Source organism: Gopherus evgoodei, chromosome 1 (assembly GCF_007399415.2).
Source record: "Gopherus evgoodei ecotype Sinaloan lineage chromosome 1, rGopEvg1_v1.p, whole genome shotgun sequence".
NCBI lineage: Eukaryota > Metazoa > Chordata > Testudines > Testudinidae > Gopherus > Gopherus evgoodei.
In genome coordinates, this window is record NC_044322.1 from 366778382 (window position 1) to 366792639 (window position 14258).

Here is a 14258-nt window from a genome sequence, read left to right on the forward strand (position 1 = left end):
GTTTTCTGATGTAAAGATTTGCTTTCCTATGTGTTTGCCCCTAGCACAATGCGGTTAGAACCCTGAGATGCTACGTGGAAGAACAACTACTGCATTTAAAAACAGTTTTTCTTGTATTTATTTTAGGCAGCCCCTGAAAGTATGTCAAGTACTTATTTTTTGAACAGAGTAAAACTAGATTTTGAGCTGTAACATTTCCTTGCTGAAGGGAGTAAACCTACCCAGAGCGCCTTGTCTCCAATAACGTTAATAAAATCTGAGTTCCATTCACTATGCAGTTTTCAGTCTGGTCTCCATCAAACATGTTTTTCAAAAGCTGCTCCACGCATTCCTGCCTGTTAAATGACACACAGCAGTTAAAGAAAGGCATTAGAGATACAAACAGTTCGCAGTATTAATTGTTTTAATTTTAAAACTACTCAATCCCTTTCTGAAATAAAGAAACAGCAATTCTTTGGAAAGACAAATTAGGGGAACTCACCTCTCAGTGGCAGATATGCCAGGGATAGACCTATTGTCAGGTCTAGGAGTATGCCTATCTATAGTTTGGGCATGTACCTGATTACACCACCGAACCAAAAAGTGGCTCTATCTCTCATGAGCAGAGGAATACTTCTACATTATGAGCTGCTAGTTGGCCAATGCCGTGCACTCAATCTATTTAATTTACCAAAGAAAAGGTTAAAAGGTAATTTGATCACAGTCTATAAGTACCTGTACAGATCCCATGGAGAAGATATCAAATACTACCGGACTTGAATCTATCTGCCAAAGGCATAAGAAGATCAAATGACTGGAAACTGAAGTCAGAAGGGCTCAAACTGTAAATAAGATGCAAATTTTCAACAGTGGTGGTTACTGCCTACTGGAACAAATTACCACCAAGAAAAGTGGTAAAATCTACACCTCGGGATGCCTTTAAGTAAAGATTTAATGTCTTCCTAAGTAATATGCTCTAGTACCACCACAGGTTATTGGGCTACGTGCACAAATCAATGGGGGAAAGCTAGTGGCCTGTTTTGTGTTGTAGGTCAAGCTAGATTATCATAACCATCACCTCTTGCTTTAAAAACTATAAATACACAGATGTGACTCTCCAACTCAGGCTTAAGGACTGACCAGCACAAATGTAGGCAAGTGCGTAGCAAACAGGCAATCCTTGATTGCCCATTTTGTGTCACTGTAGTCTAATGTGTACATAAACAAAAGACAGCATCAAGACAAGGTTTTGGATGGCACTGTGCAGTCTTTCATTCATCCATAATGATTTGGATGCAATCTCTACCTCCACATCTGTGTTCAAATCTCTTTTTCCTAAGTAGCTTCTATAAATATGTTTTGAACATTCCTCCAAAAACCAGTACAAAGGAGCTTTCCCACTTTGCAAGTCATAGGTGGAGCAACAAACAATGCTTCCCAAGTCTATGCATTTCAGTCGTTAATCCCTAACTCTTGCTGCTGCCACCGGTTTTCGCAAAGAAAGGTTATTTACCCTCAACAATCCCTGGAGCTCTCCGAGATGTGTGGTATCCCTGTGTATTCCATTTGTGCTGCACACGTGCACTATGCACCTGAAACAGGAAGATTTTTCACTAGCAGTGTGTCCGTTGTCTAGACCTGCACTCTTCTCCTCATGCTCCAAACCAAGGGTATAAAGGACCACTGAGGACCAATCACCTCTCCAGTTCCTTCTCTATCCCAAATAACTTTACAATAAGGATCCAGAGCAGAGGAGGAAGGTGCATAGTGGACTACAACTATGTACACATCTGGAAGAACTGTTGCTTCTTCAAGTGATAGTTCCTATGTGTATTCCACTTGTGATGACTCATAAGCAGTATTCACTGAGGAGGAGGAGGGTGCAAGGGGCCCAGCTGTTCCACAGAATAGATGACCATTCTTCCAAAGGACGCATCTCTTGTAGAATCTTGTACCACGGTGTACTGTCTCACAAAGGTTATGCACAGAGCCATATGTGGCTGTGCCACAGATCTCCAGAAGGGAAACATCACAGAAGGAAGCTACTGATGCAGACTAGATTCTGATCAAGTGGGCTCCAACACCTTGTGGGAGCGGTCACCGTTAACTCATAACAAACCAGGATGCATTCTGAGATTCTCCTTCTCATAGGTTGGTGAAAGATACACCAATAGTTTGGGAGATTTCCTGAAGGGTTTTGTCCTCTGTGGGCAGAATGCCAATGCTCGACACACATCCAAAGAGTGGAGCTTCCTGTATTCTCTGGAGGCTTGGGGTTTTGAATAGAAGATGGGTAAATGGATGACCTGGCTCAGATGGAATTCCAAGATTACTTTAGGAATCGACTTTGAATGTAACCTCAATGAAATTTTATCCTCATGGAAGACCATAGACGGAAGGTCTGCCATAAGAGCCCCAGCTCACCTGCTTTTCTGCTTGCAATCACTCCAGCCACAAAGGCAACCTTCACAGATGAGTGAAGATACAGGAAGCTAAAGGCTCAAATGGGAGATTTGTTCATGCTGAAAGGACTGAAGTGACGTCCCATATCACAGAAGATTTCAGCACTGAAGAAAGATTGTGACAAGCCCCTTCTGAAATCTTACTGTAGTCGGATGGGCAAAGGCTGAATGATTGTCCACTGGAGAGTGAAAAACACCAATAGCTCCCAAGTGTACTTGCATGGTGCGGAGGGACAGCTCCAAAATATTTAGAGATAGGAGATAGTGAGAATAAGAAGGGATTTTGGAACTTTCTGGTGGTATCCAACGATGCTGACACCAGGTATAGAATGTTTTCCATTTCATTTTCTCCTGGAGTCTTTTCTGCTATTGCTAATGATGAACAGTAGGGGCACTGAGCAAGCCCTTTCTCAGCTCAGTGTCCATCCAAATAAAAAGCTGCTTGCTGGAGAGATGTTGGATTGGGACATAGGATCTTGCCCTTGTCCTGGGTCAAGGTGTGAGGACATCTGGAGAAAGCTGGTGAACCTGAATAACACTAGGATCACTGACACTTCGTCTTGTTCGCACTCTCTCAGGACTCAGGGCAAAAGGGAAAGGACGGGAATGAGTACATCAGTGGTTCCGAACGCTGTACTAGAAACGCATCTCCTCTGGAATTCTGGCCTCTGGCCACTCAGGAACAGTAGGCTGTTCTATTGAGATACAAAGAGATCCCCAAACAAGAATCTCCATTACTGAAAGATTCTCTGCACTGCTGAGTCATGCAGTTCCCACTCATGGTCTCTAAAGAAATGCCTGCCGAGGCAGTCAGAGAATGTTCTGCACCCCCGGAAAGTGCACTGCGGAGCGGGTGATCTGGTGACAGATGCATCAATTCCAGAGATTGACAGCTTCTATACAAAGTTGAGTGGACTCTGCGTGAAACTCTCTCTGTTAGTCAGGAGAGAAAACAGATAAAGCACTAATATGATATTCTGCTGAGGTGCCACCTAAATGTTCCTCCAAAGGGGATCTGTATCGTCTCTCTGAGGGAGTCTCATTCCATTCCTCAAAAATAGGCAGACCTTTTCTGTGGATCTGAGGGGTCTGGTGCAGGCATTGGTGCTGGCAAGGAAGGTTATGTTGGTGCTGAGTGAGGAATAGGCATTGATGAGGAAATCGGAGCTGAGGGAGGCAACAGTGCCAGAAGAGGTATCAGGATCAGGAGGGAGGTTAATGCTGCAATTGTTCTCACAGCCTCCGGCAGGGTTTCCATGGAGTCCTGTAGATGGGTCACACAAGGAGGTGAAGAGGGCCTTGCATGATGCCTGGATCTGAGAGGAGGGAAGAAGACTGGAATCTCAAAGTCGGGGACTCTCCAGCTTAATTTCTGAAGGTGATGAAACTATTCTGAGCTGGTTCTGGATTGAGACCAGAGAAAGTCTGTCCAGGTACCAAGCGAAGCAACGGAAAAGCATGCAGACAGGTGGCTAGTAGCTTCAATAGTGGATGCCCCTTGGGCAAAGAGAGACTAAAGGTTCTGGATCCAAAATAACAAGGAGTCTAAATTAGTCAGTCCAGAAACATCCCGCACAGAGAGGAGCTGACAGCAGTGCCATATGAGCATCTTCAAAGAACTCGTAGGTCAGAAAACACAAAGGAGGAGAGAGATGGCACTTTTTTTTCTTCTGCTTGAGCCCCTCTTGTGGGAAGATGTGCTTCCTCTTCTCCTTCCTTTTACCTGGAGGAGCATCCATGTGGACTTTTGGTTCCAAAACAGAGGCATTAGCATCGGAAGACAAGTGCAGAGTCAGTTCCAGGAGCAACAGTGCGAGTAAGGAGCAGACACCAAGGTCAGTGCTTCCTATATCATCACTAAAGGTTACTGAGGCATTAATAGGTGGTGTCAGTACCTATTTAGATTAAACTGGCACCAGTGGAGTCACATGGTGCTAGGTAAAGGATTTGCTTCCAGTAGTGGGCAAAAAAGATTCAGATCTCAAGCCTGTGATAAAGCAAGAGGTGAAGCCAGAGCAGACAAATGTACCTTGGCATGAAGGCTGGTCTTGTACCCTTGATGGGTCTCTCTGAATATCAGGCTGAAGGCATTTAGAGCCTGGAACCTCAGGCATCAATCCCTTCTAGCATAGGCAGTGAAGACACAGCAAACTATGCACTGGGCTACTGAGTGGGTCTCGCCCAGACACAGAGGGCACCAGATGTAGGTGTCCATTTCTGGTACGATCGTCCGGCAAGAGGGCACATCTCTGAAGCCCATACAAGACTCAGAGTCTAACACAGCCCTGGTGAGGAACCGAAGGCTCTCAGGATGAGGGAAGCTATATAAATGAAGCTGTCCTATAAGGCTCTAAACTAACAATCGACAAGAAAACATTAAGCTAGGCTAAGAGAAGATCTAGTCTGAGGCCATGAGGGAAAGTTCAGTTTGTTCCCTGCAGCAGCAGCAAAGGAACTGAAGCAGTTAAAGTTATGGATGCCCTTATATGGACTAGGGTGCTAATACCAACCTCATGTAAGATCTATCATGTGCCTCCTAACAGACCTGGCTTACCAAGGCAGTTCTGCAGCTAAGCAATTGGTGTGCCATATCCCTTATGGGAATGCACAGAGGCTCTCAACCTTTTTTTTTTCCTGTATAAACTGAAAGCTTAGATTCTGCAGAATTACCTGCATCCTTCCACACACTAAAAAAGCTACCTACACTTGATGAGACAAGTGAATGAGTAGAATTTTCAAGCCCTAGTTAAACTCTCCAGTTTTTCATTTCACTACTTAAAGATGAGCTTCATTTAGTGAAACCCTATTTCTGATTCCCTCACCCCCTTCTTGACAAACTAATTCCTTTTGGCCTAAAAAAATCTCATGATTAGTCTCAAAACTGAAGTGAATATTTTAGAATGTTTGATACAATTAGGAAATTACACACAAATCACTTATGTTAAAAAGAACAGTATTAAGGTTGCAAAATCAAGGGCTCAGAGAAAATGCCAGAATTCAGGTTGCCTGTGCAACCTCAATTTGGCCCCTCTGGGCTTATATTTTTCTATGGGGCTCCTTCCAAGTTCAGTGCACAGCATGAACTGTGCTCTGGGAGGCTGTTGTCTGTAGAACCCCTACATCATTTGTCACAGAAATTGGAAGGTGTGTAGAGAATGATGCAGAGAGGATTGCAAGAAGAGACAGGATGGTCTCATAGATAAGGCAACTGAATGCCACATTGGAGACCTGAATTCTATCCTAACCCCTACCACAGAGTTTCTATGCAACATTGGACAAGTCACAAACTAAAATGTTCACAGGTGGCCACTAACTGTGTTTTTCTCACTTTCAGTGTGCCTCACGAGACAACTTGGGCCAGATCTCTAGAAGTGTTGATGCAGCTGTGCCTGGAACATACAGCATGCTAGAGAAATGCTACGTACATTTGAAAATCAAGCCCTAGGCGTCTCAAGTTTGGCACCCAAAATTAATGGAGAGATTTGGCTTTAAACTGTCTGAGCCTCAGATCCCCAGCTGTAAAATGGGGATACTACCTCTCAATCTCACAGGGGAGTTGTGTAAATAAATTAATGTCTATGAAGTAGTCAGTATGGCAAGAACATTATTACCATGACCTTCTTCTCAGTCCCCTTCTGTTTGTCACTCTCAACGGTGGTGTCTTTTTTACTAGTGTAAGCTTTCAGGGCAGAGACCAAGTTTTCCTGTGCCTTCGTACAATGCAAAAGTACAGTATGGCCTGACTGGGGCCTTTGGGTGTTACCATAATATAGCAACAATAAATATCATTAGTTAGAACAATTGTGAGGAGCGTGACAAAGGTCTGAGATTATTTACAGCACAGTTCATGCCATGTCAGGAAATAACATTGCCAGCAACAGTCATTTTAGTTTAGTAATACTCCTCTGACATGTACTTACGATTCCAGTGCTGTGAGAAGCGGATCAGGCTCAGATATCTCCTGTAGCTGGTTGCCCTGGTCTCTGCTCAGTCTTATGATATCACACAAGGTCTGGGAAGCATTTGATTGCCTCTGTAAACAATGTCCAAAGGTCATATTTAAGTACTAACTACACAGCTGGGTTCATCATGTCCTTCAGAGGAAATGTAATGCAGTTGGGACAGAAGAGAGAACAGCGGCCAGCAATCCATGGAACTAAGAAAACAAGAATCTCTCAGCTCAAAGCCAACCGTACTCCAAGATAACATGGAAGATCAGATATATTCTGCCTTAATTAACTAGCCTTCAATCCAAGCTTATATCCTCATAGCATCATTCATATCAGCAACATAATTAACAGAAAGATTTTAGATTCTTTAACTCATAAGTTAAAATAAACTAAAATTTCAAAATGAGGATTTTCTTCTTTCCTTTTTAGGGCAAGACCATTACTGCAGATATTTCATCTTTGCTTCTCTCTACTCTGTAATATTTCTTACTTCCTTAAAAATATGAAATACACAAAAAAAAAGTTCTTTAGCAAAATTCCTTAAATACCACTGGTTTGTGTTACAAACCTTTAGTTGCTGTATTTTTTTTGATTGTCTGTCATAATAGCTATCTAGTTACTAATCCAAGCCATTTATTTAGACACTCTCCGTGTCCATCTTGGTACCATAACCCTCAACTATCCACTAACATTGCTGAAGATACCAAAGTTCACAAACTAGCTGTTTCCCATGTACTTTCACACAGGGATAACTTCAAATGTGATGACATCAGAATTTGATCCTTCCAGTAAAAGCACAAACAGTATAACAAGAAAATCATCATATCACCACTGAATTCATTTTGCTGCTGACAACTGTGGTGATGTGTTGGTGAACAACCAGATCAAATACACCTAGCTAAAACAGAGATGGAAAATTATCCTAATGTTTTCTGGTCTTAACCTTTCTGCATCAGTGACTGCAATCAGGATACCCAGGTGTGATGGACTCATGTAATAGGCTAAATTCCAAAACCAAGATTATATGTTATGCGAAAATGGCGGAAAACAAAATAAATAATTTGAGCTGTCTTTTTTTATCTGTATAATCTAATACTTGGCACTTTTTTTGCACAGGCTCAAATAATTTCATCTTGTAGATTTTAGTAGGATATTAAAACAAAAACATTGTTTTTGGCTTCAAAAATTAGCTAAAGACCACTACTAGCCAGTTGTCAAAGTCTTTCAATTGCATACTCCAAGTAGCATGTTCTCAATAAACCTCATGGAATCATCATCGACTGTAAGGATTCCATCTAAATTCATATCTTACAGAGTTTGGCTTCGAATAATCAGGAAACTTGTACTAAAATGACTAGAGAAAACCCCTTTAGCTGATGTCAGGCTCAGTAATCAAATGAAGGACAGCACTGCCACACATACTCTCCATTACTATGCTCTTCCCATTAGCAAGATGGGCATTCTTCCAAGAGTTAGAGAAAGAGTACTCTCAAGTGCCCATGCTTCTAGACCTCTTATTCAGTTTACAAAATCAGACAAAAAATAAATGATGTCACACTCACATCCTCATCTTGGCTCGAATGGATCAGCTCCACAAGTCTCTGAATTACTTTTGCTTCATTAAGCCACTGAGGAGAAAGGAAAGAGCCCCTGGTTTGAGATCACATAACTCGGTCAGTTACTACTTACAGCAAGCACTGCTTAGCATGGGATACATACAGTTAGGAAAATTAGTCTCCCTCTGTTTCACAGTCTATAAAACATAAGCACTACACTCTACTTCCTCAGGGCTAAAAATTGTTGTATGTTAATTTGCACTGACCAAATAAACATCAAATCTTTGCTATGTACTGTCCCTGCAACAACTGCCAGATCTAGTCAGTAAATTTAATGGGAGTTGAAACCAACTGAGTTGGATTTGCTATGTTTCTTAACACAAATAAATATTATGGAATCACAGAAAATAGAGATGAGTAACCTAATAGGTCATCAGATCAATTTTCTGGCCAATGCATATTCTTTTCTTACAACATGTCTTGTTTTAAATCTCTAGTTTTATATATAATAGATTCATAGATTCCAAAACCAAAAGGAATCACTGTGATAATCTAATCTAAACTCCTGTATAACACAGACCATAAACTTTCCCACAATAATTCACAGAGCAGATATTTTACATAAAAAATATCCAATCTCAATTTTAAAACTATCAGTGTTGAAGAATCCACCGTGACCATTGGTGAATTGTTCCAATGGGCAATTACTGTTGCTGCTAAAAATGTACATCTTACTTACACTCCAATCTGAATTTGTCTAACTTCAACTTCCAGACATTGGATAGTGTTAGACCTTTATATGCTAGACTGAAGAGCTCATTATTAAATATTTGTTCCCCATGTAGGTAATCAAGTCATCACATAACCTTCTCTAAGTTAAGCTAGGTAGATTCAGAGTTTTAAATCCATTACTATAAGGCATGTTTTTGAGTTCTTCATTCATTCTCATGGCTTTTCTCTGAACCCTCTCCAATTTATCAATGTTCTTCTTGAATTGTGGACGCCAGAACCAAACCCTCTAGCACCCACTAGAAACATACCTTTTCAGTGATGACTGGAAGTTTACAATTACATTTTGAGACGTATCAATTATCCAGATTTTAATCCATTTAATATGTCCTACTTTAATTTTATACCATCGGGGGGGGGGGGAATCAAAATTTCATACAGTACCAAGTCAAACACCTTAACTTAGTCTAAAGACTCAAGCAATGGGCCTAGTAATTGTGATCTGACCTCAATTAGAAAGGATACCTGTGCCAATACCACCTACAGTATTATGCCCACAGATGTATAGGCTGTAAGGCCAAAAGGGACCACTGTGATCATCTAGCCTGCCCTCCTGCATAACAGGCCAGAGAACTTCCGTGAATTCATTCCTGTCTGAACTAGAGCATATCTTTTAGATAAACATCCACTCTTGATTTAAAGGTTGCCAGTAATGGAGAATCCACCACAATCCTTGGTAAGCTATTCCAGTGGTTAAGATACAATTTTTTAACAGTGACGGTAATTATTTCCAGTCTGAATTTGTCCAATTTCAACTTCCAGACCGCTGGAGTTAAGATCAAGATATAAGCAGACAAGGGAGTAACATCTTCAGAAAACATACTGAGCAAGTTAGTCAAGAATGTGGTTCCCTGTCTGAATCTTAACTATGTTTATAGTCAAAATGGACATACTACTTTGGGTTTTAACGTGCTTTCTTCTCTTTCCTCTTCAGCCCAGTGAGGAAGCTGTTCTAGGGACATTAGGACCCAGCAACCTGCTCCCCTCTCCAGGAGGCATCATTCCCCACCATTAACACCAGCTGAACCTTTATTAGGACAGACTTTTATAAAGCCCCTTCTCTCCCAGAAGGGTCTCAGCCACCATCAACAACCAGAAAGGAAGTAAGACGTGAGCAGGCTGATTATAACGGAAACATTTCCTATCTGCGAAGTCTATTCCATCAGGGAATATTCTCCTATGGAAAGTGGACAATATACTGCCATAACAATTCTGCATTGGCTATGGGGAAAGGACAAGATCCATAAATCTAGTTATATGGCCCCCATCACCCTATCATCACGTGTTTAAAGATGGTTCTGAAGCTCGGTTTACATTACAGAAAACTGTTAAAATTTTCAGTTGCCACAACAGTGCTGCCAGGGTAAACTTGGTCTTCCTACTTTCATAAAAAGTGGTCCTCCTTTGGTGTGGGACATTGGTCCAACCCTTTACCTCCTCCTACCTCTCCAGCTATTGCCCTATCTCCTCTTATTCTCTTCACCTCCCAACCGACTAACCATGCCATCAATAACCATTATACTAAAGTTCCTCTCCTCCACTTCATTTCCAGCTTGGCTTCTGCCCTCTCCACTCCTCTGAAACTGTTCTTACTGAAGCTGCTAGTGACTTCTTCCTAACCAAATCTCAGCACCTCTACTCCATCCTTTTGGATCTCTTAGCTGCTCTGAACACCACTGACCATTCCCTAACTGTTCAAAATCCTGTCCTCCCTTAGGGTACGTCTACACTACCCGCCAGATCGGAGGGTAGCAATCGATCTATCGGGGATCAATTTATCACGTGTAGTGTAGACGCGATAAATCGATCCCCAATCGCTCTCCCATTGACTTGCTGGACTCCAGCTCGGTGAGAGGCGGAAGCAAAGTCAACGGGGGAGTGGTGGCTGCCGATCCCGTGCCACAAGGACGTGAAGTAAGTGATTCTAAGTCGATCTAAGATACATCGACTTCAGCTACGCTATCTTAGATCGATCCCCCTCCCCCACCCCCCCGCCCGCAGTGTAGAACAGGCCTTAGTTTGTACAATCCCAACTGCTCCTAATTATCCTCCTACCTCTCTCTTAATTTCTTGTGTCTCATTTGGAGTCTCCCTCCTCCACCCATTTCCCTTTATCAGAGGGGGTCCCTCAGACTCTCTCCTCCTCCATCTTCACCCACTTTCCAGGAGATCTTATCTACTCACGTGGCTTCAACTACCATCTTTATTCTGATGACTCAAATTTATCTCTGTACCCTTGACCTGTCATTCCCTATCCAAATCCCACATCTTAGGCTAGTCTCTTCAATATCTCCTTGTGTAAGTCCGGCAATCATCTTAAACTCAACATGGCAAAAAATGAATGCCCTTTCTTGCTATTGATATTACTACTATCCTCCCACTCAAACTCATAACATGGGAAGCTTTGACTTCATTCTCTCTCTCTTTAGACCCATACATCCTGTCCATATCTAAATTTTGCTATTTCTATTGCCATAACATTTCCAAGAAACAGTCTATTCTCTTTGTCCATACAACTAAAACTACCATTCAAGTCTTTATTTCATATCTTGACCTCTTCTCTCTGGCCTACCTGACACCCACATCACACAAACAAGCCCAACCAAAACGCTGCTACTAAGACTAACCTGTCATTTTAATCAAGTTATAACTCCTTCTTTACATCCCTCCACTGGCTTCCCTTTCTCCACTGTGTCAAAATCCAACTTCTGGTCCTTCCCTTCAAGGCCCATCCCAATTTAGCTGCTCCCAACTTATCTGACCTTGTCTCTTAAACACATAGTTCCTCCCTCTCTATTCCACAAAGGATGCCAGCATCCATCTCCTGTTTGTTTGCTTGTCCTACACATACCTCCACTCTCTATACCACATATGCATCGTATGACACATGGTGACCCAAAGTTGCAGCTTGGGATAACAGCGTGATACTTTATCAATCTTTCTGTTGTGGCAGGAAATCCCTTTCCCTCTATTACACTCTACCAGGGTGCATGAAGAAGGATACAACGTTATAGCTTGTCTAGGGCACCTCCTAAGCCTAGTTTCACAATACTCAGTACACTCTTACCTGAGAGAATCTATCCTCTAATTGTTTTTGTTTGTTTGGCTGTTGTTTGACTATTTGATTCCCCATCTCTGATTTGGGCTGTTAGCCTTCCTCCCTAAAAAGAAAGAAGGGCTCCCTTTTTGGGGGGATGGGGAATATTCATGCCTAGAGGAATCAGCACATGTTCATGATCTGATATTTGCAGCGCTGATCTGCCATGCTGCACTTCATGAAGATGAGCAGGTGGACCAAGTGTTGATTTTAGTATTCATTTATTTCCCCTTTAGAAGCCTGTTTCTGACAGGGGAGCAAAACTGGGCTCAGAGATTGCTCCAGAAGTAGTTCATGTGTTTATCAATCTCCCTGTCCTTGAAGAGGCTGGGCTTATTCGTTTCCCCTCTTCCACATGGGCCCTTGATAGGTCTCTCAAGAAATGTATTGGCTTGGGGTTTACTGATGGGCTTCCCAGAAGCTCTAGCCCTCTCTGTGCATTGGATCCACATGGGCCAGAATAGGTCTGTTTTTCCCATGGAGGTCTCAACAAGGAATACGAGTAGAGATCCCTAAGGAGCCTGTTATTGAGACAGTTAGTCTGCAATAAAGTTTGGAAATTCCCCTCAGAAAAACTTGGCAGCAAAGTGGTATTGTTGAGCCTGCTACCCACTGGGGGCTCAGGAATAAACAAAGAGAACTTCAGGAGGTGGGACATTCCTGTTGCCAGGGACTGACAGACTAATTCTCCCCCCAAACTACAAGTGGGTTGACGTCCCCATTGCACCAGATCTGTGGATCTTAGCATAAGCAAGAAAAATATGTTTTTAAAAGAGGAGTGAATTTACTCTCGTATTACTTGAAACTGAGTAATATCTCCTCAGAAATACTTTCTCCCCCCTGCACCAACCACAGAGAAACATTAAGCAAGCCTCACATTTAATACTTCCTGACGTAGAGGTGCTGGTTCCACGCAGCTGATCAGATGAAGCAGCAGGTCCATCATTGCAGATGTATCAATATGCTTTAGTACCAGGCTAATAAATTGGTCTTTATTTCTCAAAAATGCAATCACCTTTAAAAGAAAAAAATGCAACATGACTTTTCTCTACAATAGATAGAGGTGACGTCACAGAGCTCTCAGTACTCCCAAAATTTGTGTTCCAATCAACCAAACAATGCGAAACAGCTAGGAGGATAAATAATTCTTCTTGAGAACAGGGAAGCAAAGGAACATCTGAAAGCAAGGAAGTGCCAAACAGAGCTCCATTAACAATCCTTTGTCATATCCCAAAGAAATTCTATTCTATAAGATATATGGAGATTGAGGACACCGGTGAAGCTGAAGAAATTTTAATCCCACCGAGGCTCCTTTATATAAAATATCTCCACTTTAAAAGGAAGTACAATTTGGAATGGAGTTAACTCATCCCCATAATACTGTATGGCAAATATTCCAAGCCTCTTAGCTGTATACACAATACTTGTATGACAAGTTTATATGTTAAAACTTCAAAGGATGGGCAATGTGCAATACCCCAGACACAACTGCCCCTCTGAAACAAAAGTGAAAGCTATATACTAGTTGCTAGGTGCATAAACAATCACACATATCAAAATGGTAGGGTTGACAAGATGCCTTACAAAATGCATACTCCATTTCCAATTCCAGCAATCCACTCCACATCTACAAAGCTCAGCATTTTCCTCCTCTGGGGAGGAGGGAAGAAATTGCTAGTTCAGTGCTCATACAATCCATACAACTACATCACTAGTAATCAATGTGTTTGCATTAGAACAGACTCAAATCACTACCTGTTCAGTTTTTCTTGCAATGAGATTCCCAATAGTCTTGCTGAAGAAACTGGCAAGCAAAGGGTTCAAAGGCGGCTCGTGATTCAAGAAGTCATACAGGATGTTCAATAAAGTTTCGTCCCCTCCTAGTTTGTCGTTGATCTGCGGCACATCAGAGGTCAGGAGTTCACAGGCTGTATTCGGATATCTAGAGACACAGAACCAAAGCAGCAACTGAAGGTGAGATTAGAGCCTTCTACAAATTCTTAGAAGACAGCTGAAATAATAATTCCTATGAAATAAAGGCACAACACAAATCCCTCAATCCATTTATGATACAAGGACACACTTCAGAACTCCAGCTTTGGATGGGTATCCTCAAGCAATGCCCAACTCTATCTGCCCACCTATAAGTGACACACAGAGGCTCACTCAGGAGATCCCAAGAGTGCACCAGGCACACTGAGAGCTGGGGGAAGAGGGGCAGCAACACCCATCCCTGACAAATAACTGTAGCTGCATTTAGGGCAGCATGAGAACAAATCTCCTTCCCCAAAAAAGTGGGGAGAGCGTGACCTGACAATGGAGAGGTGGGAGTGCTCTTAAGGAGATGAATAGGCCAGTTACAGTGAAGACAGCTCTGAATGCTGAGATCCCTGCAGAGCTACCATTCCATCCCATGCCACTTCCC

General features: G+C 42.2%; 1 protein-coding gene across 2 annotated transcripts in view; it reads right to left on the minus strand.

Moving 5' to 3' along the window:
• The window catches only part of PPP6R2 (protein phosphatase 6 regulatory subunit 2), a 159943-nt gene that overhangs the window by 68179 nt on the left and 77506 nt on the right, over positions 1–14258 (minus strand). For both annotated transcript variants that reach the window (XM_030537294.1, XM_030537206.1), the window contains 5 exons: positions 13589–13775; positions 12711–12848; positions 7954–8019; positions 6362–6474; positions 222–335 (listed from right to left, as the gene is read on the minus strand). In XM_030537294.1, the coding sequence (XP_030393154.1) occupies positions 222–335; positions 6362–6474; positions 7954–8019; positions 12711–12848; positions 13589–13775 (618 nt within the window). The remainder of the gene's footprint in view (positions 1–221; positions 336–6361; positions 6475–7953; positions 8020–12710; positions 12849–13588; positions 13776–14258) is intronic.